Below are 24,000 nucleotides of genomic sequence, written 5' to 3' on the forward strand. Positions count from 1 at the left end.
TGGCGGCCGAGCTGTCAAAGGCGTTTCCGAGAGGGGCGGTGTGAGGGGGGTTACCCTCCTGGGGAGAGAGGGGCGGGGCTCGGTCGGCTCCGTACAACACGATGGTCGCGCCCGTATGGGGGGACTTCCCCAGGCGTACGCCTCGCAGGCCGCCTCCGCCAGCGTCGTGCTGGACCAGCGGAACCCTTACGTGCCGCCACGCCACCTCCTGCGGCCCTGGCTCCGTTGCCGACCCGGCGTCCCTCCCTTCCCCGCGCCGCCTCTCCGTACGGCAAAATGGCAGCCCCCAGAGCGCGGAGGAAGCCGCGCGGCGCACCGAACCGTGACGAGCGCCGCCGACAGCCAACCGCCGCGGAGGCCGGCGGCGAGCGGATCTCCCATTGGGCGGGCGTCGCGCTCGCACCAGCAGCCGCGCAGGGCTGCGCCGGGGCTGTATGTGTCGGCGGGGACGGCAGCGGCCGCAGCCCTCGCCGGGGCCGCCGCCATGGACGCAGGTGGGTGGCGGAGGCGGCCCGTTTCCGTGCTGCGGCGGGGGAGCCGGTCGCTTTCCGCCTCAGGGGCTCGCGGCCCGGTCTGGCAGCTGTTAGAGGCCTGCGGCTTCCCGGAGCGGCCCGGCCTCGGGTGGCGCGGCCTCCGCCAGCGTTCTGAGGTGCGGCCCCTACCCGGCCGGCGACGGGAGAAGCCGCTGCTCCCCGGCCTGCTCGCTGCCCCGGGGCCCGGCCCTGGAAGCGGCGTCCCCAGGTCATGGGGCCCTGAGTAGCCCGGCCGCCTCCCCTGCGGGGAGCGGGGGGTGCTGGGGGCGGCCCAGCGGTGCCCCCGTTAGCGCCCGGGCGCCGTCGCTGCAGGCCGGGGACGGGGGGGGAGCCCTCCCGGCGGGAGGCGAGGCCTTCCCGCCCTTCCCAGCGGGGCCTTTACCGTCGTTCCTCACAAGTCTCCAGCTCTTCCGCGTTCTCCGGCGTAGGGGCCGGGCCGGGGCTGCCCGGGAAGGCATCGGCGGGTTCGCTGTCCCGGCGCCGCACTCCCGGGCCGTCGCCTCCAGCCCCGGCCGAGTGCGGGACTGGGCCGTCACTTCGCACCGAGAGGGCCGGCAGAGCCCTTTGCGATAGAGACTTTGGTTTATCTACAGGGGGAAGGAAAAAAAAAAAAAAAAAAAGCAACGTGTTGGCTCTTGGGTTGGGACTTCCTTCTTTCTAGCCTTCACATAGTAACAGCTTTCATCTGCCAGCCGCGGAGATAAGCGATGTTCTGTAATCACAGATATTTTCCTGTGCCGTGTGGGCTCCTCCTCTGCATTGGGCGAGCGTGTGTATGCGAAGGGAATCCAGCTCTCATCCCTGTGAGCTGCTGTCTTGACTTGTTTTCGTCCTTGATGCAGGCGCTGCTGTTGTCAGTGTAGTCCTGTTGATAGCGTCCCGACTTTCTGCCTGGCGCGTCCTTGCGCGTCGTTACATCCAGTCTCTGGCGCCTCGGTACAAAACACATTCCAGCAAGTGAACATACACAACCTGAGCTGCCGGGAGATATGTTTGCTTTCCCATTGTGTTAGCGTTATAGGGTTTACTGGAGGAAGGAAAACCTCGCTGTAATAGGGCTGGATCACCTCTTTGTAAAGAGGAGGTGGGTCTCTGGGCTTTGGAGTAATGAGGGCTCGAGCCCCTTCGTGTCTGCCCCTGCTCCTGAGATGGTCAGGGACCTGACGGGCAGACTTTGAACTGTTTGCTCTGGGCCTCCAAGAAAGCGCCGCTGTCCTGCTGACTGACTCTCCTCCCTGGCTGTCTCTTAACTCCTTGTTGTTGCTTAGATAATCAGGATTTGTCTTGTTTGAGAGAGCTTAGGGGAGAGAGAAGACTTCATTATCTCCTTCAAAGGCCAGAAATAAGGGTTCAGGCTGTTCTTCGGTATCTGCTTTCTAGGCATTTTTCAGCAATGAGCGTTACTAACACAATAACTGTACCTTCTCTTCTTGACCCTCTCCTGAAATATTCTACATCCAGTAGCATTTCTCCTCTCTGCTGTGCCTTGGGTGATGTACCTTTATCAGCTGAGGAAGATGATCATACACCCCATTTCTCCTTCTGTGGGGGTGTTAACTGGAGGCTGAAGGACTTGGGGTGGGGGGGGGGAGGTCTCTAAGCCATTGCAGGCGCTGCCTGAGGAGTGTTACAGTCTCGGAGAACAAGGCCTCTCTAGAGACTGGGGGAAGCCCCAGCAGCAATTTGGGAAGGGAGGCATTGCAAAGCCTGGTTTTTCTTCAGTGTGGTGCTCCAAATGCTTCAGTATTTTGTATAAAAAGGTTTTTGCTAAAACAGCTAAACTGTGCAGGCAAACTGTAACCAGGATGATGGATGCTAAGGTGAACATTGACTCTTTTGCAGTGCAAACCACAGGGAAAATTACTTGCCGTGTTTCTATTTGAGTCATCAAAGGTTCGGCTTGTTATTTGCTCCCCAAAGCTGGTAGAAAAACAATTTTGGATTTGGTAAAGCAGATAAAGTTAGTGGCTGTAAAGGACTCAATACTTGCCATAAGCACGTATCTTGCCTTCAGTGTGTTTGTAAACTGACATCACCAGTCAGGGTCTGCTCCCTGGTGCCGGGCTGTGCTTCAGTGTTCATTTATGTGGGAGCTTGTTACAAGTTTGGATAATGTTTTTAGCTCGGCTTTTTCATTGTACAGCTTAAGAATATGAGAAGGGAGGCAATATTTCACCCTCTGCCCTGGTTCTATGTATTGACACAGTTTTTCTTGGTCAGCGTCAAGGTGGTGATAGCTTTTTCGATGACCTTGCACTTACTCGTGGTTAGTAAACTGATACTGAAAGTCGCTGGTACTGCAGGCACGTGCTGGGTGCATCAGTTGGTTCCCAGTGTCAGGCAAGGCAGGCTTTTATGATGCGGCCTGTTACTTTGTAACTGAGTAGATCTAACCACATGGGCAAAAAAGTGGAAGAGAACTCAAACGTTCAAGCAAAATGATGGTATTTAATGCGGTTTTAGTTTCAATGCCCTTACCTAGGTTGTTTAATGTAGGTGTTTTCTGTAATGACACATACAAAGCTTTGCCTTTTCTGTCGAGGCTTTCTAGGGAGAGTGTAGGATGAGAAGGTCTTCTGGGATACTACAGCAGAACCTGTGGAAGGTGTGGCCGTGGGGCAGAGGTCCAGCCAACCTCGAATCATCACAGCATGCCCGAGGCTTGAGGCTGCCTTTCTGAGGGTGTGCTTTGCAGGGCTGAAACTCTCGGCTTTTTAACTATGTAAATCCACTGTGCGCGAAAAGCAGCTAAGCTATTGTATCTGATGTGTGCTCAGGTTTCCTGCAGAGGCTGCTGCTCTGCTGTCCTGGATGCTCGGAGGTCGATGTTTAAAATAGTTTGAAGGCTTCTTGAAGGTGAAGTTTTGGACTGCTGCCTGAGAAATTTGCTGATCTCACCTGAATTTCGCAGCTCTGAAAGGAGCGTCTTCAGATAGGATTTCTGCTTTGTGTATTTCCAGTTTTATTTGTTTTCAGAGCCTTTAACTATAAGAGGTAGAGAAAGGCTCCAGTGCAAGCTGTGACACGCTTTGTCCACCTGCCTGAATTGTGTGAGTCCCACTGGCTTGTATTTAGCTCATCTGGGCAACAGTATAATGAATGTAGTTTTGAAAGAGCACCAGAGTGTGTGAAGGTAGATGCCTGTAAAGAAAACACATAGCGTCTTCAACCCTTGTTGGAGAGTTTACTGTTCCCATTATAATGCCACTGATACTAACTGGGAGCAATCACTTAAATTTTCCTGCCTGTGAAGGTGAAACTTTAACTCCCGCATTTAGCAGTTTTACCTTTTCAGATGGTGGCAAGTATTTTCTTCCAAAAAACCAATATGCGTGTTAACGTCTGACCGCATCTTTTGGCTGCACAGCTGGACATACAGGACCTTTGCAGAGAGCCCAGATGTCAGGCATTCAGCTGAAGGACTGCAAATCTGGGACTCTCCTCCTGAATGTGCAGTGTCATGGCACTTACAGTTTGCATGCGCTGCATTCCCTGAATACGAAGCTGGTCCAGCAGGCAGCCTGGGAATCCCTCCCGCCTGCTGACCCCTTCCTTTCCTAGCTTTGACTGAAAGGGAGAGACACCAGAAGATCCTTGCCATGAAGCTGCCAGTTGCAAATCCCGTGCTTGCTAAGGACCTGGTGCCCTGCAAAATGTGAAGCCGCAGAGGGTGTGACATTTGAGAAGGTGAGGAAATGTTGCTAGGAAGAAGAAAGAGAGATGGTGGGTAGCTTGATTAGTTTCTACCTAGCATCCTTGTTTTGGTCATTTTATTTAAGCTATTTGAGACTCTTAGCAGAGAGCTGGGTTCATGGCAAGCTTGAGAACTGACAAAATAAACCATAAAATATTCCTTGGACCATTAAAACCTGAGAATTTCAGTTTTTATGTGAAGATTATATCTGGTAACACACTGAATTTAAAAAAAATCCTAATGCCTAGCTCCCTGTGAACTGTCAGAATAAATTTGTAATGTCTCATCCCAAAGAAAAACTTCTGAAAATTAAGGGAGAAAGTAGGAAGTGATGTACACTTGAAAACATCTGCAGAAGTCGTGTCGCTTCCTTCCCTGGAAAGAAATCTCCAACACTGAGCAAGAAAGGGGGCAAAGCAAGCCAGACTATTAAGTGAAGATAGGCACAGAAGCATGGACTGCTGGGGATTCCTAAAGTTTGGCTAGTATATGGTAAAGAACTTCTTAATTTTCCTGCTAAAGTTTGTTAGAGGAAAAGATTGCATTTATTTATATGCTGGAACTTTTCTGTGCAAGCAGATTTGCTTGGCTTAGATTGCTGTTGAGAAGTCACATCACGGAATGGGGAAGGGAACATGTGGCCCGTGTGATCCTAAATGTGCCTGAAGCAGTCTCTAGACCAGTTCACACAAGGAAGATGCTCTAAATCTTTCAGGCTAGGGCCAGAGTCTAATTCACAATTTTATTTAGGAGCCTATTTTCATCTCTGTTGCCAGCACTTGGTATTGGTGATGGTGTCTTGCTAAAGCTACTCAAGTATTTTCTTTGACAGTTGGAACTGGAATTTCAGGTCCGAGAGCCCTGGGGCATAAGGCTGATGAGGTACTTACTGGAGGTCAAAATGTCTCATGTGGGTTGTCTGCTGAGCACAACATGGAGTATCCTAGATGTCTGGAAGGAGTGGGTGGCAAAACCTTGTGGTGACTTTCTGGAGCTATTGTTGATGCAAATCAGCCAAGTTGTTGTTTACTGGTGCACCAGATGATGCTTTGGAAAGCTAAGGGGGGGAATGACTGGGAGGAAAGCTCATCTGCGAACATCTTCCACTTGTGAGAAGGGTGAGGTCTGCTACATAGGCAACACTGGAGAAAAGCAGCAGGTGACTCTCCTGGGAAGTAAAAAGTTAGGTGTGCACTGTGGAGGGTGGTGTCTTTCACAGAAAATGGGACTGAGAGGAGCTTGTGGTTGTTTAGTCTGTTGCCCTGTTTTAAACTGCTGTCGTTGCCACAGATTTTATTGCATTTGCTATGAGAGGTATATTCAATAGCCACTTTAGCAGTCACAGAACAGTCTAGCTTAGTTCTGCTTTAAATTTTATAGGTGGTTTGTTGAAGAATTGACACCTACACAATTAGATAGTTCGTTTCCAGGGTTCCCAGACTAAAGTGCCTTATTTCCAAATACAGACCTAGTGGAACACAGTTCGTCCAAGTCTCCTTTTTCTCCTCCTTTACCTGTGCCTTTTGCATGAAAACTGAAGCTGCCCTGATCCAAGGGCAGCCTATGCTGCCGAGTTGTTCTGTGGTGGCCATGTAAGAGGGTGGATATCTGGGCACTGATGGATAGATATCTAGGCACTTCACTTACAGTGAAGGGAGCCAGTAAATAGACATAAGGTTTGTCTTATCACCTGTGAAAGAGTACACTCTGCATAGCGCTGCATTCCTCGGATTTTAGTGTGACATCTGTAAAGGCAATACTGCTTCTCAAGCTGCAGGCTGTTTTCAGTGCAGGTGAGGACTTCTGGATTCATTGCCTCTTGAGGAGGGACTGACTTGCAGAGCAAAGTTTAGTTCCCATCTTAATGTGATCTGTGGGTTTTTTTTGTGTTCCACCACTAAAAATTCTCTGGAAGAAGGGTTTTAATCCCTTTGCTCACTTGAAAGGAGGACCTCGGTATGGTTGCTGATGTGCATGATAGTGCCCGTTCAGGGAAACGGAGTGCAGCCACTAGCTGAAGTCCTGCACGTTTTCTGCACCGGGCAGAACCTGGAGCTGACTTAAATCCCTCTGGAAATCCCTCTGCTTTTCTGCTTGTGAGGCAGCCAGGGCTGCATCAGTTCTCTGCGCCTTCCCGAGCTGGCGATTGCAGGGGCAGCAGTACCACTGCTTACCAGCTAGAGCCAAGTGCTCTGGGTGTGGAAGTTACTGGGCCACAGCAGCTCTGATTCTGTAGTTTTGTATGATTTTTAAAACACAAGGAAAAGCTGTGAAAGGTATGTAACTTTTTCTTTCTCTTTCTAGCTACTCTTACCTATGACACTCTCAGGTTCGAATATGAAGACTTCCCTGAGACCAAAGAACCCGTCTGGATCCTCGGCCGGAAATACAGTGTTTTCACAGGTATTTTGCATGCACAATGCAACATGCTGTAATGCTCCAGAGGACTTTGCTAGTGTTGTGCTTTGCTTTCTGAGCAGCGAGGTGACTGCAGACCTTACAAGCACACTGTGGAGCCTGTTCACTGGCAAAGCACGTAGACAGTAACTGCCACGCTTCCGTCTGGCCATCTCCGCAGACTCTGGAATACTTTTGTGCAGAAAGTTATCATAGAGCAGTCACTGGGACTTGTGTCGTGAGGCCAGGATGGTTGAAGCAGGGGGATAGCTGAGGGGAAAGGCAAGAAGGTGTTTTACTGCTTTATAGTTTGCCTATGGCCATGGTGTCTTTGGGTTGATTGCAGCTATTTTGGGGCGGGGAAAAAAAGCATTTCCTTCTGCACGGGACAGACACTGTCCTGTTCCTCAGCCAGATTTTGCCTCTCTGGGCATGCAGACTGTGTGAGGAGCAGAATGCTGTTGTCATTAGGGAAGGTGAGTGGGAGATGGATTTAGCTGTTTGGCTCTACCCTTATGTGCATGCCTTTGAACACTGAAATTTTTTCAGAGAAAGAAGACATCCTGTTGGATGTGACCTCTCGGCTTTGGTTCACCTACAGAAAGAACTTCCCTGCTATTGGTACGTACTGTGGACAAGTTTAAGTACATCCTGGAAATGATGATAATCCAGTTATCTCTACCTAGTGAAACAGTCCCCACAAGCCTAACATTTATGGCTTTCCATTTATAAGAATCTGAAATGCACATCACTTAATTGATAGTACAGACATTTTGTTTATCTGATAATTCCTCATCCCCTTGGGTTTGAGGGATTACAGTGATCTTAAAAAGGACACAAAAATTAGTTTGGGAAGCCTACCTAGGAACATCCTTTCTTTGAGCAACATGGGAAGATCTTTATTTTCATTAGGTCCTGATAATTCTAACATGAAATACTATTTAATGATGGTCTTGGGCTTGAAGTGGATTAAAATGATGAAAGCTAGAGATAGGATACAGATATTACTGCCATTGTGAATCTGCTCTAGACTGTATGGGGGTTTTGTTTGGTTGGGGGGGGGGTGTTAAATGCCTGAAGTGGCTGTTACACACAGGAACTGTAGTGGTATGGGGAATGTTTCTCACTGAATTCAAAGGAGGACTTCTTGGTTCCTTAAGATATTCTGCATGGTCTCCTCTGTGGTTTGGTTTTGTGTACTGGGTGGAAAGTGTACCAGAAGAGACCTAAGAGCAGGTAAATGGGATTCCAAGCCCCATCTGTGTCCCCAGTGTCAACATTCTCCCCAGCAGTCAACAGGGAAAATGGCTCAGATTTGGAAAAGGGACTTCTTGGAAGCTGATCCTTCTGGTTTGTTCTGTTCTTTCCCTACTGGTAAATCCTTTGCCTAACAAGCTATGAGACATCTTTGATGCAGTTTAATCCCTTTAAATTCATGTTGGTGAGCTATAGTTGAAAATGCATTTGAAATTGAAGGGTTAGCATCTGTTTAGCTATGGCTCACAAACACAGTTGGGGTTTCTGTGTGAGTTATTAAAGGAGAGGGGGCAAAAAGAGTCATTCTGAGTCATTTCCTATTTACAGTATGGATACGATTTGCATGTCACACAGTAAACCTTTTTCTTGTGCAGTCTTTCTCCCAGCCATCCCTTTTATTGCTGGCCCCTGCCCTCTGTGCTTGCCTGTTTAAATATTGTAAGCCCTTCAGAGTACGGGGAATGTCTTATGCTATTTTTGTAAAGTATTCGATTTTAGATGCTGTGTATGTTATAAATTGCTGGTAAAATTATAGAAGATAGCTGCTGATGATCCAGAAGTTAACTAGTTCTCTTGAGTGATTTTTTTTTCTCCCCATGCTTTTTGTGCAGAGTAGTTGCATAGGATTGGAAGAAGAAAGCAGCATTACAAAGAAACTACTTCTACCAGCTATGCTAAGGCGCAGCTGTCTGCGTGCTTGTAAGACAGCTCACTTGCTGTGGTCACACTAAACATTTTATCTGTAAAGCTTGTAATAATAGCCAGAGCTTCAGTGGAGGAGCAGCAGTTTCCTTCTGAAGTTCAGTCAGGGAAATGCTTCCAGCCTTGAGGGCTTTGTCTCAGGCTTTCCAATGTGAGCTAATATCCAGCCTATTCTCCAGTATTATGTTGGATGTGGGTTTTTTCATTGCTGGAGTGGGTTTTTTGGCTGGTGTTTTTTGGGGGATTTTTTTTGGCCTAACTTACTGTTAGTTATGAACTTATGGTTCAGTTTGGAATCTCATCCCATCACAGCTGCTTATGATGTGGGAATTCCTTGGGACTGATTCGTTTTGCATGATGAGTTGCCCTCTCAAGATGAGGATTACAAGAAGTTGCCTGTAACAAGCACCTCTGTAACAATATGTCTCTGAATTGGACTGGGAGTCTGCAGCTAGGCTCAAGGGCTGTTGTGCTCCTACAAAATTAATCCCCCTGTCTAGCTGAGTTGTTTTGATTTGCCTTTGAAGTCATTTTCCCCTTTTGGTTAGTGTTAGAGGGTTTTGTTTGTTTGTTTTTAAGGCATGCTATTAAGTTACTTACTGATAACTGTATTTTTGTTTCTCAGTATTGGGTAGACGAGCTAAGGTGGTCCTTATTCCCAGCCTCATTTCTTGGGTGAACCTGCTACCCATGTAGACATACAGTGCTTTCATTTCTTCTCCCTCTTGGCACTGTTTTACTATTGACTACATATTTATTTTCTGTCCTCGTTTACAGGAGGAACTGGTCCCACATCTGATACTGGCTGGGGCTGTATGTTGCGGTGTGGCCAGATGATCTTTGCTCAGGCCTTGGTCTGCAGGCATTTGGGAAGAGGTAAAGCAGTGCACAGCCCGTGCTGCCTTTGAGGGCCATGTGCTCCCACAAGTGCAGTACTTGTAAGGACAGCAGATAACAAGGGCACAGCTGGGAATTGCGGAGGGCTCTAACTTTTTCTTCAGCCTTCTCAAGCTCAGGGCTGTTGAGCAAACAGTCGACTGGAAACCCTCCAGCAGGTTTTTCCTTGCTGTCTACAACTCTACATAGGTATATATAGTTATCCAAGCCTTAAAACAAAACAGAGGCCTGTAACATGCTAGTTAAACCCACTGAAAGCAAGCATGTACTGGGCTTTTCATGAAGGGGTTTTTATATGGCTGAAATTTAAAACAACTTAGTAGGTTGATTCTTGCTTATAGTTCAGTTTTGTCATAGAGCTCTCACTTACCAAGTGTAGTCTCCTCTCCTTGAATACTTTTGTTCTTGTGCTTGACCCATGCTTGGTCTGTAAGCACTTATACCAGAGCAGGTTTTTTGACAGTTCTTGATGGCCTTTGAATTTGTGGGGGACAATTTTTTTAGTGAGGTCACCTGTTTTTTCCCCAGAAAATGTAGTTCATGGCTGTTAATGAGAAATTGTCATCCTATTAGTTCCCATCTGGGGGACAGAGGTACGATTTATATTTTCTGATATATTTTTTTTTTGTTCGTTCATTTATTCGCCTTTCTGTGATAAAGGTGATATTCCTTTATCCCAGCTGTAAGAATTCGTTTTAAAAGACAAGTAATCATCCTTTAGTGTCGGGAATGTCTCAGATGCCTAGTAATAAGATGGCAAGATGAAAATGGGTCAGCTGATGCACAGGGAAGAGACTTGTAGCTTGCAGCCTCTAGTTGCTAATAAATATCATGTTTTGTTTCATATATCCCCTTGTCTGTCTTAGACTGGAGGTGGATAAAAGGGAAGAGGCAGATGGACAATTACTTCAATGTTCTTAATGCCTTCATTGACAAAAAAGACAGCTACTACTCCATTCACCAAATAGGTAAGAGTCTGGGTGCTGAAGAGTGTGGAGATACTCAGTCTGGGTTTCCCATGAGTATAGAACATCGCCCCATTTGTTTTGCTACCTTAGGCCCAAAAAACCAAACCAACAAGCAGGTCTGTGGTAGTACATGATCCTGGGCTGCTTGTTTTCTGACATGATGTGAAACTACCATTCTTTATTATTGATTGTGATGGATTCTTCTTCTTGACTCCATTAAGGCCATCAGGTTTGCCTAATGCTTTAGGTTATATTCAGCATCACTTTCCATATCCTGGCTAGCTAAGGCGAGAGGAATGCATGTGGTTGTGGTTCTCGCTAGGACCTTGTAATATGAGAAGATTGCTGAGCAAAGAAATTCTCAGGAGTAGCAAATGGACTAAGGAAGGATCTCACTCTAATATAAAAGACTGCCGTGGTTTAACCCCAGCCGGCAACCAAGCACCACGCAGCCACTTGCTCACTCCCCCGCACCCAGAGGGATGGGGAGGAGAATCGGAAAGGAAACTCAAGGGTTGAGATAAGGACAATTTAATTGGTAAAGCAAAAGCCACACAAGCAAAGCAAAACAAGGGGTTCATTCCCCACTTCCCATGGGCAGGCAGGTGTTCAGCCATCCCCAGGAAGGCAGGGCTCCGTCACGCATAATGGTTACCTGGGAAGACAAACGCCATAATGCCGCATGTCTCTACCTTCCTCCTTTTTCCCCCAGTTTATATACTCAGTATGATGTCATATGGTATGGAATAGCCCTTTGGCTAGTTTGGGTCACCTGTCCTGGCTGTGTCCCCTTCTAAATCTCCTGTGCTGCTGGCAGGGCTCAAGAAACTGAAAAGTCCTTGATTTAGTATAAACATTACCCAGGAACAACTGAAAACATCAGTGTGCTATCAACATTGTTCTCACATCAGAGCCAAAACACAGCACTGTACTAGCTACTAAGAAGAAAACTAATTCTATCCCAGCTGAAACCAGGACAACATTCCTGGCAAATAAAAGAGAAGCAGCCTATTCCAGTTTTTCCTATAGGGTGTTAAGTCATCTCTAGCAAACAGAACTTCAGATTACAGGGGTGGTCTCATACCAAGTTTAAGTACAATTTCTTCTGAGATAACATTGCCTTTTTGAACTGCTGCGTTACTGCATTTTGGGGAAAGGATTTGCTTTACAGACCTTCAGGATATGCTTCTCATTCCCATCTACACTAAGATACCTCATGAAAGGGTAAATTCTGCTGACTCAAAAATGTTTCCAAGTGAGATCTCGACTCTATTATACACAAACTCTGATTAGGAGGGGATGCAGTGTAGGTGAAATTATTTGCTACATTATTTTTTTTTTTCTTGTGATGCAGCCCAGATGGGAGTTGGAGAGGGAAAATCCATAGGTCAGTGGTATGGACCAAACACAGTTGCACAAGTGCTCAAGTAAGTGTTGCATTTTTCCTTTCTATCGTTTGAACCATGCAGTGGGGTCGTTTGCTTTGTAGTACCTCCTAGTTTACAGGTTTCTGCCCACTGACTAAAGCGAAGCTGTATGTTTTAATGGCGTTAGCAGGCAACCTGCTTGGGCAGAAACTTGAAAGGACCCCTTCTGTCATTCAGATGCTGGGCAAGATGTGAGAGAAAACAGATTTCAAGTTGAGGACTACCCCCAAAAATCTCTCTCCGTGTCCCACAGTCAACCAAGTGCAGTACTCTGCAGCAGACCAGAAGCAAGTGTCAGAGTAGATGATAGTTGCTGTTGTTTGGATCTCTGCTGGCCTCTGAGTTGCCTCTGCTGATTTGACAATACTGTCATCGTTATCAAAAAGCTGCCAGCCAGCCATTAATGCATTAGCAGAGGAAAGCATTAATATCTGCTGCTTGGGTTCCATGGGGACAGGCAGAGGATCAGAGCAGTGGTGGAGCATGGACTGCCTTTGCATTAACTGGGACACACCTTATGTTGGGAAATATTCTCCCTCCTGTCACTGTTTCTCCCTTGCTTTGATTAAATGAGCAGGTAGCTCCCTGGAATAGGCTAGGATTGCCTAAAAGCAGCTTTCCCAGGTCAGACCATATGCCAGATTAGCCAATCTGGTATAGGTGATCAGGAGATATGTACAGAAAGACAAAGTGATTTTTTTAATTTATTATTATTTATTTTTTATGTTGTCTTGCTTTCTGGTAACCAGCGGTTATGAGACTTGAGCTGGAGATGTTATCAGGGCTCTTGTACTTAGCACGGCGGAGGTACACATTCCCAGGTGTGGTCCCATTTGCAAACTTGTTCATTCTTCTGGCTATAATAACTAGTGGCAATGAATTACTATCCAATTTCTCCTCTCTGATACATTGCTATCTTTGTCTTGTAGTTGTAACTGAACCTTGCTTACTTTATTTCTGATTTTCCTATAGAAAACTTGCAACTTTTGATACATGGAGTTCACTGGCAGTACACATAGCCATGGACAACACAGTAGTGATGGAAGAAATCCGTAAGTATCATATGGAGGTAGAATGTGGTATATCCTCCAGCAAACAGGAAGCCAGAAAAACCCCAAAGGTCATGTAGTAGTACAATACAACAAACCTGAAGTAAATGTTCTGTCTTAAAGCTGTGGCCAAGCGTGCTAAAAGCAGATGAGAATTGCTGTTCTAGTGCAAGGAAGCCCCATGTTTGACTTTTGCTTCATCTGATAAATCCTGTAACTTGACACTGTGGCCTCTGGATCTGGAGAGAAGGTCTGCCGACCTTAAGACAATAGGCAGGAGCCATTTGGAAGGTAGTGTCAAACTTGTCGATGGCCGCAGCTAACAACCAGTAAGTGGCTGCTTCCTCTTTCATACAGTGGGGTAGGACTGTCTCGGCTGTTAGGCAGAGTAAGCAAACTACAACAGATCTCTAAAGAGGAAAATGAACAAAATTAACAGGGGAGGGAGAAGAGAATGCATCTCTGGAGTGGGTCTCATCATCATCTAAGGAGTGCTCACTAGTTGTTTCTTTTTTTTTCTCCCCCCCCCCCCCCCCCCCCCCCGCCCTTCTTTCTTTTTGGTGCATTCTGACAATAGGATGGCTCTGGAGGCTGAACAGCTGTGCAATATGTCCATCCGTAGCATGCTTGCTGAGGCTGTGGTGCTGCAGTAACCAAAGCTGAATGCCTGTGTTGCTGCTAGCTGCAGTCTTGCATGGTCCTGGCCACTCAGACCTTCCCCTTGCTTGCTTTAGACTAGCTCATGTAGCAGTGCGCTTACACAGCAGAAAACCATGCAATGTATTCAGCCAGGGTAGTGTTCTAAAACAGCACATAGAACCGTCCAGTGAGAGCTGGAGCTGGTGCAACGTTACGGGTGAGATAGTGGCAGGCCTCACTGAGGCTGGCTTTGGCTGCCGCGGAGCCAAAATCAATTAAAAGGCAACTTGTCCCTAAAGTGCAGGACAGTCACTTTGCAGAAAGTCAGATCTCTTATGAAGTAGCCTCAACTGAGAGACCCAAGAAACATAGGATCTGATTGAGATCGTGTCTAACCTTAGGTACTTGTAGTCCTGTGAAGGTATATGCTCATGCTCTTGGCTTAAACAAGGGCCAGCGTGAAAACAGAAGTTGGGTCCATCTTTCATCTTTAGCCTGAAAACACTGTTTTAAAAACCGAAGCATGCTGGCTGCAGGGCTTGGGTATGCTGCAGGCTTTTGTCTGTGTGGCACTGACACCGCTTCAAGGAACGCGTCCATACAGCCTGTATTGTGCAGGGGATGCTTGTTCATTTTCCTCAAACGTGAATCTTAATATACCCATTCAGGGCCTGAAAGTCACTTTATGAGCAGGTCTGATGTGTTACGTGTCTGTAGGTATGTGTTACATATCTTGTACCCCAAACGTCTGTCGAGTGAAGCATTCAGAAGTTAATGCTGTTTCATACATTTTAAATTTGGTCACTAATAACTGTTCAGCCTAAGATTCGAAGGAAGTGCCTTTTGCTACAGCAGTAAAGAAACATCTGTCTTTATCTCTGCTGAGTCAGTCTGTTGTATCAGAAAGGGGCTCTTAGTTGGGTATTGGAGGCTCCTGTGCATCAGAAAGGTGGTGAGAAACAAAGACAGTAAGGTCAGTACCCAGAGATGTTGTGTCACATCTGTTGGGATATGTTTGCAATAAATGGTTTGGATCCAGCTGGGGAAGCTTTAGGCATGTTCTGCTGTGCTGTGGCACCATAGCACTGCAAAGCCTGCCGAAGAAACAAGGTGAATTTAGTCAGTGCCAAGCTCTCTACTGCTTAAACTTGAGTTAAGTATGTTCACAGCACAGCGCAGGGTTGCCAGTCGCCTTGCCTGATGAGGAAACTTACAGTGATACCCCATTCAGCAACAGCCCTGGGCTTGGCAGCTGATCTCTGATCATCAGAACAGGCTGACTACTGCAACAAAAAAAACCCCATAATCTTTACTGAATTAACAGGATAAATCACTACAAAAAGTGACTTTCAGTTTTCTCAGGACCTCCAGTAACTGTATGTCTGTTCACGAGAGATGCACACATACACCTTCACCCTCCTTGAGGGACAGTATAGGGAGCAACTGCAAACTCCTCAGTGCAGGTTGTCTCTCATACTGAGCCTTTAGATCAAAGTCCTATTTATTCTAACCTGGGGTGTAATATTCTCCTTGTTCAGCTGGGTTCAGAGCTCTTAGTAGTGAGCAAACACCCTGCTGAAATGGCTGGTGATGAAGGTATTTGTTTACATTTGTGTCCTACCTTCTAGAGTGTCTCGGCATTCGGCTTAGGCCGGGAACAAATTAAATGAGCCTTTGGCATTTTGTGTAATTGCCTTGGCTTGGTAATTAAAGTGCTGTGGGCTTCTTGGGGGTTTGGGTTTCTTCTTCACACACCCAGCAAGTAATGAAAATGGCCAGTGAGACAGGTAGGCTTGGAGATGTTTCTATACCTGAATTTACATAATCTGGTTGTGTTACAGCCTGGTTGTGTGTGTGTCAGGTCTGTAGAATGAGGATGCATAGCGCTTATAGTCATGCGTATGCCCTGAGGAGTTTTACTGCCCCATATCTTGCAGGCAAAGCTCATGCTGAAATTGCAGAGTTCAATGATCATCCTGCTTTAGGTCTCCAAAGTAGCTTCTGAATGATCCCTGGTAAAATTTGAAGGCTTTAGTGAACTTTAGGAAAATTACAACTGCTCTAGACAGGCAACAGATACCACGGACAGTCTCATCTCTTTACAGCACTAATTACAGGTGAATATTTCCTGTGTTAAGCCATAACACTTTCCTCATTTAGTTCAACTGTCTTCATATCCTCCATGAACTCCTCTGGAGCTGAACACTCCAGGTTTTTCTCTTTCAGCCTACACACTTTCTGAATTTGGGACTCTTGCCTGACCTGATCAACTTGCTCAACCTTGTTGGCACAGGTTGTTACTTAGCTGCTCACCTGCTGGAAGAATTTGCATTTTAACAGCCCACCAGATGGTGGCTGTGAGTACGGCATGCTTTGGCATAGTCTTGATGTAAGCTTAGACAAAATGCTGAGCCCTACCAGAAGCCCTGCAGGGAGTACATACATCACATGGTCCCAGCACTGGACCTTTTCGAGCTTTTCAAGTGCTGTAGGCTTTTATTAAGTAGCAATTGTTGATCAGAGCTTGAACAGGATTACTCAAGCTGTAGAAATGGAGGTTATTTCTGATACTTTCTGCTCATGTTCCCTTTTTGTAGGGCGGTTGTGCCAGTCCAACTTCCCAGGTGCTGGAGCTGCAGCATGCCCTGCTGTGGAGTCAGACGTACTCTATAACGGGTGCCCAGAGGAAGCGGGGGTTAGAGATAGGCTCTCACTGTGGAAACCATTGGTGCTGCTGATACCTCTCCGCCTTGGGCTCACAGAGATCAATGAAGCCTATATTGAAACACTAAAGGTAGGGGATCTGGAGCTGAATTCCTGGTGTTCTGATGCTTAAGGACCCTGCTGAATTAAGTCATTTCTGGAATTTGGTTTTAGGGCAAAACCACTCAGAAGTAATTATCCTGTTTGCAAAAGAAAAATGTGTTTAGAGACAATCCTTGTCAGAGGTCAGGATATGTATTCTTGCAGGCTATAGTCAGGAAAATGCGGGGGGTGTTTGGGGGGTTGGGGCCTTCGTTGGTTGTTTTCTTTTTTGGCTTGTTTGTTGGGGGTTTTTTGAGAATCTTACTTCACAACTTAATCTTGGTCCCTCTTTGTGTACAGATGGTCCCAACCTGCTGAAGCATTTGTTCAGCACAACTGTACTGTGCTTGGTGGCATTAATGAATGTAGTGTTGCAAACTCCCTGTGCCTCTGATGCTGGAGCTTGTACTGCAGACTAAGGCTAGAAGCTGGCCAACGGTTGCAGGTTGGAGTATCAGGAGGCTGCAGAATTTAGGGTCTGCAGAGTAAATGCACAAGACAGGGTGCACGTTGTCTTGCTGTCCTAATGCTACCAAGCTCTGAGCTGCATGGGTAAGAGAGCTCCAAATTCACACAAAGTTACTTGCCCTTGGCTCAGTAGAATGTGCCTGGATACTGCAACTGGATAAGGAACTTAAAACTGTTTCCCAAATGAACGTTCCCTCCCAAGAGCACTACTGCAACCTAATGACAGCTCCAGGGGATCTTGCCACTGACTGCAGCTGAGCCAGGGCTTGCCTGGACAGAGCCCTGGAGTAGTGCTGCTTCTTCTGTTTGGTCCACCTGTGTGTTCCTGTCAGCAGTTAAAAGTGTTTTTGAGCTGCTTCCATGTTCCTTGAAGGCCCTGTGTTGCAGCCTTCAGCCTTCCTGATGGATCTTCTCTCCAAAGTGGCTGTTTCTGCTGCTAGAGTTGCTACTTTTCAGTGTCTCCATCTTTCTTTCCCAGTGCATATTTGGATGTTTGCCTTTGTTGCCACCTGCTGTCTCACTGTCTGTCAGCTGTGTGTCTTCTGTATTGCTTTTCCAGCACTGCTTCATGATGCCCCAGTCCCTGGGAGTGATCGGAGGGAAACCAAACAGTGCTCACTACTTCATTGGCTATGTAGGTGAGTGCCCAGACTACTGCAAAGACTTCCTATATCGCCCTGCAGCTAAAAAATGCATGTGGAGCAGTACAGCTCTCCTGCTAGGTCTGTGGTGCATGCTGCAGGGTGGTTCTTTCCTGCTGGAAGCATGGAAGGCTGCTGTGGGCTGAACCCTCTTTGTGATGTACCTGAACCTGAGTGATGTAGCTTTGAACGCTGGTCACAGTGTGGGCTGTAAGCTTCCACTCCGTAATGCTACCAGCTGCCTGTAAAGAGGTGTGCATCGAGATTTCTTCCTGCATTCAGAGCTGACATCCCTTTAGGGGCTTGGCTGGATTTCAGCGTCCTTTAGTTACCCCTTTCCTGAAACCCTCCAAACTCTTTGTCTTTTTGCTCTCCTCCTTCCCTCTTGATTTTCTTTCTCTGCCTGAGACCTCAAGCTGGTTATGCTTTGCATTCCTGGGGCCTGCTTGAGCTCACACAGGACCCTGGCAGGCATGTGCAGGAACAGTATCCAGATAGCACCTGTGCCTTGATCCCAGGGTGTCGCTGTGGAGGGCTGGACTGTGGTTGCGCTGGCAGCTAGCTCCTTGCCTGGATGAGAAGCGTTTGGGAAAGTGGCTGAAAGGAAGTTGGCCCTAGAACAGGGGTTCCTCTGTGGGGTTACAAGAGCTGGCTCTGTCGTTGCTGTTCCTCCTCTTTCTATCTCACTGTTTGCTTCTCAGAAGACCAGCTTCTGTCATGGTTCTTCCTGTTGATGTCTCCTTGCCTGTCTGTCCAGGTGAGGAACTCATTTACCTGGATCCCCACACTACGCAGCCTGCAGTGGAGCCCAATGACAGCGGCTGTCTTCCCGATGAAAGCTTCCACTGCCAGCACCCTCCCTGCAGAATGAGCATTGCTGAGCTCGACCCCTCCATTGCAGTGGTGCGTTCTTGCTGCTGGTTTCTGATCACCCGAAGGAGCAGCGTTGTGGTCCCTCTGCGTCACGGCTGTCCCTTTCCCCGGGGAACTGGCAAAGGCAGCGGTGATGGGTTGGGTGCACTGCAGGCATGCTGTGCTCTGGGCAGGTGCTGCCGTGGGTTTCGGTAACATTGGTAAAGAGGGTCCTCATGCAGGGAGCAGTTTGGTACAGGGAAGTCCCCCTTACATGGCAATTAAATGCCATTCCTCATGGGGCAGTATCTTTCTCTTGGGTTTACTTTGGGTTTTGATTCCTGCCTTTTGATGGGCAGATCTGAATCCATGTTGTGATTCAGCATGGCTTGTTTTCTGTTGAACCTGAGATGCCTGCCCGTTGTTTCCATAGGGGTTGTTTCTGCCCAGTTTTCCTTCTGCAGTAGAGCAGACCTAATAGTCAATCATGATTCTATCACTCGGATAGTCTGGTCACATCAAGCGTATAAGCCACAGTTTAAAAGCAAGGCAGTTGGGTGTTGTAACTGCTTGCAGTCCTGATCATGTTGCTTGGTGTTCATACAAGGCCTTAAGACTGAAATGATCAATCTTCAATATATACATTATTTTTTTTTCCAGGGTTTTTTCTGCAACACAGAGGAGGACTTTAACAATTGGTGCCAGCAGATCAAAAAGGTTTGTGTTGATATCACCAGGAAAGGAATATAGGGTATTGTCTTGTTTCCAAACTGCTGCACAGAGACCATGTTTTCTGGAGCATGATCCCATTTCAAAGCATGTGAAAATAGCTTATTAAACTACCAAAAAGAACATAGCTCTGAAATTCTGTTGATGATGTGAGTCAAAGAAATGTTTTTTCAACTGCAGTGAAGTCTCAACAGATTGTTATTACCCTTAAAGACCCAGAGCACCGTGAGCACGGAGTTGTTGATTCTCACGGCTCTACTTTTGCTCTGCAGCTGTCCCTGGTAAGAGGAGTGCTGCCAATGTTCGAACTGGTAGAACGCCAGCCATCGCATTTCTCCAACCCCGATGTCCTGAATCTCACACCAGGTGAGGCCATGCAGGGAGGTAGAGCAAAGGGTGAGGCAGTTCCTTTTCTGGAAATTGGGTGGAATTGCACAGTGACTTCTAATATGTTCCTGTTCTGCCTGGAGTTTGATCTGGAGCTTCTGGGTCAATTGATACAGTTCTTTGGCTTTCAGCTAGTGGTTTGCAGATCCCACAGCATCTCAGGACAATTTTGAGAATGAGTCTGTGAAGGGTGATGGTGACTGAAGGGAAGAAAAAACAAGTTCATAGGCTGTCACAGCAATGTGAGTCTACGATTTATAAAGGGATGCTTGGAGGAATCAAAAGTGCCCATTGAAAAGGCTGAAAATGGTCAAAGATGGGGCTGGTTAACCTTAGTTCCTGCATAAGGCACTCCTTCCTTGATGTCTGCCACTACCAATGCAAAAAGGAACAAGTGCTGGGCAATATCTTGGCTGTCAGGTTCTGCTTATCATGTTAATAACATGCACAAACATTGCAGGAGATAAAGAGCCATGGACAGCTTCTGCCAAGAGGAGTGAGTATGTGTGGATGAACTTACCCTGTCACCAGGCATTGGACTGTGTCCTGTCACTTGCTTCCTGCACCCTGTGCTTCCTTGCTATCTCTCTCCTTAGCATGAACTTTCAAAGCCTTCCTTATCTCACTGTCCTTTTCTGTAAAAATGCTTGGTTCCCTTAAACTGTTGATTGATCCTTGCCTGTATTAAACTGTCCCTAACTGCTGCCCTTCTTAGTCTTAAGAATATTTTTTATAACGGGCTATTTGTCCTTACCCCTCTTCCCCAGCCTGTAGAGCCTCTCACATCTGTTATGGCCATTCCATTTCTCTTACAGTCCTACCCCTTGCAAGCAGGAATTGTACTCTGATGACTGTCCAGCCTCTTGTCCTTATTTTCCCCAGCCAGTTGGCTTCTCTGCTCTGTTACTTAAGTGAAGAGGGTGCTCCTCTGCAGAGCATCTCTGGAAGTTGTGCTGCCAGCACTCATGGGCACTGAAGTTAGATCAAAACCAGTGACATTAGGCATTTGCACACTTTACTGTGGGATTAAAGCTTGTCACAAAGGGTTTGAGGGGGTCCTCAGCTTTGCATTTCTCTGTCCCCAGCCATCAGTTACTGCAGCTTAGCTTTTGGCTGGCTGTTCTGCCAAGTCCAGCGAGTGCTTTCTTGAAGCCTGAGTTAATGTAGGTTCCTCCTTTACTTCCCCAGTTTGCCCGTATATTCTCACCTGAATTTCCCCTATAGTAAAGCTGCTTCCCCTTTAGGTATGTGCTCCCTCCTCACCACAGAGTTGGGGGGATGGACTGGAGGGATCAAGTACGTTACCCTTCCTCGCAAAATGGTCTGTACTAAATGCTTTTGGGAGAGCGCATGTTGTGTAATTACATTCCCCAGTAGCTGGATCGAAGGCAACTATAGCAGAAAGTGAGTCTGTAATACATGGTGGGGAGGAAAATGTTCCTGTATCGCTTAATTGGGCCAGAAAGCTTCATGGATATTAGTCCAGACCTGGGCAAGTTCTCCTATTTTGAGCCTCCTGAGGCAGAATGGCCTCCTGCTAATACAGAGCTGCTGCACAGGAAGGTTGTACAAAACAGTCATAACACAGAGTTGCACTGTACCAGGGCTGTGCTTGGGTTCTGTGAAACATGCTGCACCTTCTGCACACCATAGACTTCTCTCCAGTGCATTTTTCGTGCTACTGACATGTTCTCATCCCTTCTCTCAGAGCCTTCATTCAGGTGTGTCAGTCACCGAGTCTCTTGGAGCTTGGGAGCACTTGACAAATTCTGCTGCCCTCCAGCTGCTGGTCTCACTGCTGCTGAGCAGGCAGTGCATCCCAAGGAGCTAATGCTTTCTTTTTCTCTTGCAGACTCCTCGGATGCTGACAGATTGGAAAGATTCTTTGACTCGGAAGATGAAGACTTTGAAATCCTATCCCTTTGAAAACAAATAGGACACTGACTCTGCAAATTTGTGTTATGTGTGGGGAGAAGGGGGGGGAGGGAAGCTCCTTCGAGAGCCTGGGGCTACCAGTTTTCATAGGCGCTTGCTGCCATCCCCGCCTCTTGTCCATCCTGGCATTCTGTGCAGCCTCTGAGCGGAGCGTGCATCGTCTGCGTTGGGATGAAGAACCAAGTGGGTGTTACAGCCTTACTGGCTGGAGTCGGAATTTCTCAGCAGAAAACAGTTGCTGGAAGTGGATGCAGTGGCGCTTACGAGTTCAAAGCCTTTCTGTTACATCAGCAGGTCAGCTGGCCTTCTGGGGGAGGCATAGAAATCGTTAGAGCACTAAAACCTTACATGGGGCCTCCCCTCTGATGCTTAAATAGAGCCACCTGTCACTTAATAGGTAAAATGTACAGTTAATTCCTTTAGCAGCTTCTCTTCTCACTGGCCAACTTGGACTGCAGCTCACAATGCAAATGAACAGCAGACGTGTCCCAGCAAGACAGCTGTGAAGCCCCTGGAGCGCAGGTGGCCAGCCGTCCGACGGTACAGCTCCTGCTCGTGCCTGGCAGTACACAGAGCTTCCTCACACGTGTAGTACCCCCCTCCTGCTCACTTCCCATGAAAAGGAAGTTGAGAGAACTTACAAGTTGACTGGTAACTCGATAAGCAAAAGGCTGTCTGGGAAAGTGTGGAGTAGACCCATGCTGCTGGGGAGGAACATCTCAATCTCAGTTTAAATAACAGCAAAAAGAATGGAAGGAGAATAGAAAATGCACGTGTTCTTGCTTGGCAAGATGATAACGCATTGTGCTTCTACAATGGATTAATCTCTACAGCAAGTATCTTCAAGAAAGCTGCTTTGAGCAGAGAACTGGACTCCATAGCCCTGAAAAAACCCCACGATAAATCCACAGCTGGGAGAGGCAAAACAGGACAGCTGAGATCTGCCAGCCATGTGCCTGGGGCGTGTGCTGGCATAGCGTCTAGGGAGTTAGTTCTGTCGGTACAAAAAATGTGAGCAATAAAATTCCTCAAGGTGTCCTCGGTGGGTTGTTCAGCAGTTCCTCCAACTACTTCTGTTAGACATTCCCTTTCCAAATTGGTAAGAGGTGCCTGAAGGTCAAGTAGGCTTCCTAGCTGCGTAGGTACCTCTCCTTTTGCCATCTGCCAGCTCCCCCTCCCTGTGGCATATGCACAAAGGTACTGTAGGAGCTAACCTGGAGACACCCCTTTCAAGTAATCATCCCAAGGAGGGCAGTAAAGACAATGCCTTGAGAAGGTCCAATTATACTGGAAATTGTAGCTATTTTAAGACGATAGCTGTGCCTGGGGCTCTTTTCTGCACAGAATTCCAAGAAAGGTAAACCGTGAAGGAAAGCTGTCTTAATGCAAACTGCAACAGAAGTTGCTCAAGTAGTTTCTTGAATGCACGGTGCAGATTGCAAACCTGTTTACAAGGCTTTGTTTTGTACGTTTAGGATTGGAGCCTGTCAGTTGATGCTTTTGTGCCCCAGGGTGGTGGCAGCTGGCTAGAAATGACCCGTTTCCCCTGCGACTGACCTACTGATGCTCTAACTATCCCTATGCTATCCAAAAGCAGAGGTTTGAACTGGGAACCACAATGCTTCTGTCACTAAATTATTTGCTGCTTTCTGCCTGCTTCTCCTCTTCTGTCTTGTAGTTAGGGGAAGAGGCAGCAGAGGAAGTGGGGCTGTGCTCCATTCATCTGCTTTCAATTTGTATCTGAATAAACAGATCTAAAATCTTTGCCTGTCCTAATGTTCTTGCGCATGAATTACAGAGTGGTGGTGGGCGACATCTAGTAGCCCAGTGGTGCGGTGGAAAGCTGTCAAAACGGTCATAGCATTTACCCTGTTAGGGCAATGAAGGTAAATGGGAGCAAAAGTCAAGCAGTGGGCAGCAGCGACTCAACCTTCCTGTTGGGGTGCCCGATAGAAGGGAGGCTGGCTGCTTGGGACAGCTGCCTCATCTTCCCCGGGGAGGGGGGGGAGCACCTGCAGACATGCTGACAGAAAGGAAAAAACACCTCCGAGGCGATTCTGCTGTTTGAATTTTAAGCAGTGCAGCATCTCTCTGCTTCTAAAGCAGCTTGAGCCCTCCCGAGGCAGGCACGCTTTCTTGGCGAGTCTCTGCCACGTGTGCTTTTGAGGCAAAGGGGGAAAAGCCAAGCAGAGGCTCCGAAGTTTTTTGTACTGGTAGGTAGGAAGTGAAACTTTTTTCCTTTAAGATTGTATGCCACTGTTTAGCTCTTTAACTGATGGCTTTTCACAGTGTGTTTACAGCTAGCCTTTTCAACACCAGCATGCTGCAGAAGTAAGCGTAGTCAGTTCAGTAACGGTTTCTCCTCTTGCCGTGCAAAAGCGGGACACTGCTTCAATCGGAAGGCCGTACCCTCTTGCCACTGCCAGGTCCTTTGACAGCGAGTCACTTGGTCACAGCTCCCTCTTCATTTCTGCGCAGGAGTTCCTACTTATTTCACGCTCATGCTTTTATGGTTAGGGACAGCTCAGCCAGACAAGATTTTACCAACCCCAGTAACGGAGTTAAGCTCAGCTTTCTTGGATCTTTAACAGGTATTTCTGCCTTTTTAGTCAGGAGCCTA

General features: G+C 47.3%; 2 protein-coding genes across 5 annotated transcripts in view; one reads left to right on the top strand and one right to left on the bottom strand.

The window, feature by feature from the left end:
• The first annotated feature begins 69 nt into the window (after positions 1-69).
• On the top strand, positions 70-23,144 carry ATG4B (autophagy related 4B cysteine peptidase). 3 transcript variants are annotated; one of them, XM_040612798.1, is made up of 14 exons: positions 72-494; positions 6,532-6,630; positions 7,174-7,245; positions 9,361-9,459; positions 10,347-10,448; positions 11,803-11,875; positions 12,848-12,927; positions 16,161-16,357; positions 17,396-17,474; positions 18,235-18,380; positions 18,990-19,046; positions 19,331-19,424; positions 19,906-19,941; positions 21,298-23,144. In XM_040612798.1, the coding sequence occupies exons 1-14, from the start codon at positions 116-118 to the stop codon at positions 21,369-21,371; spliced, it is 1,587 nt and encodes a 528-aa protein (XP_040468732.1). In that variant the 5' UTR covers positions 72-115; the 3' UTR covers positions 21,372-23,144. The 3 variants fall into 3 exon arrangements, with proteins under 3 accessions (XP_040468731.1, XP_040468732.1, XP_040468733.1); XM_040612797.1 differs by lacking the exon at positions 21,298-23,144 and having other exon boundaries at positions 70-494; positions 19,906-21,290; XM_040612799.1 differs by lacking the exon at positions 19,906-19,941 and having other exon boundaries at positions 78-494.
• DTYMK (deoxythymidylate kinase) overlaps positions 11,076-24,000 on the bottom strand; it is a 20,977-nt gene continuing 8,052 nt past the window's right edge. Inside the window, exon 6 of one of the 2 annotated variants that reach the window (XM_040612809.1) lies at positions 11,076-11,103. The gene's annotated coding sequence lies outside the window, so the exon portion shown is untranslated. Of the gene's footprint in view, positions 11,104-19,430; positions 19,646-24,000 lie in introns of those variants that run through there. The other variant, XM_040612808.1, reaches the window with a different exon arrangement.

This window comes from Falco naumanni, chromosome 13, assembly GCF_017639655.2.
Source record: "Falco naumanni isolate bFalNau1 chromosome 13, bFalNau1.pat, whole genome shotgun sequence".
Taxonomy (NCBI): domain Eukaryota; kingdom Metazoa; phylum Chordata; class Aves; order Falconiformes; family Falconidae; genus Falco; species Falco naumanni.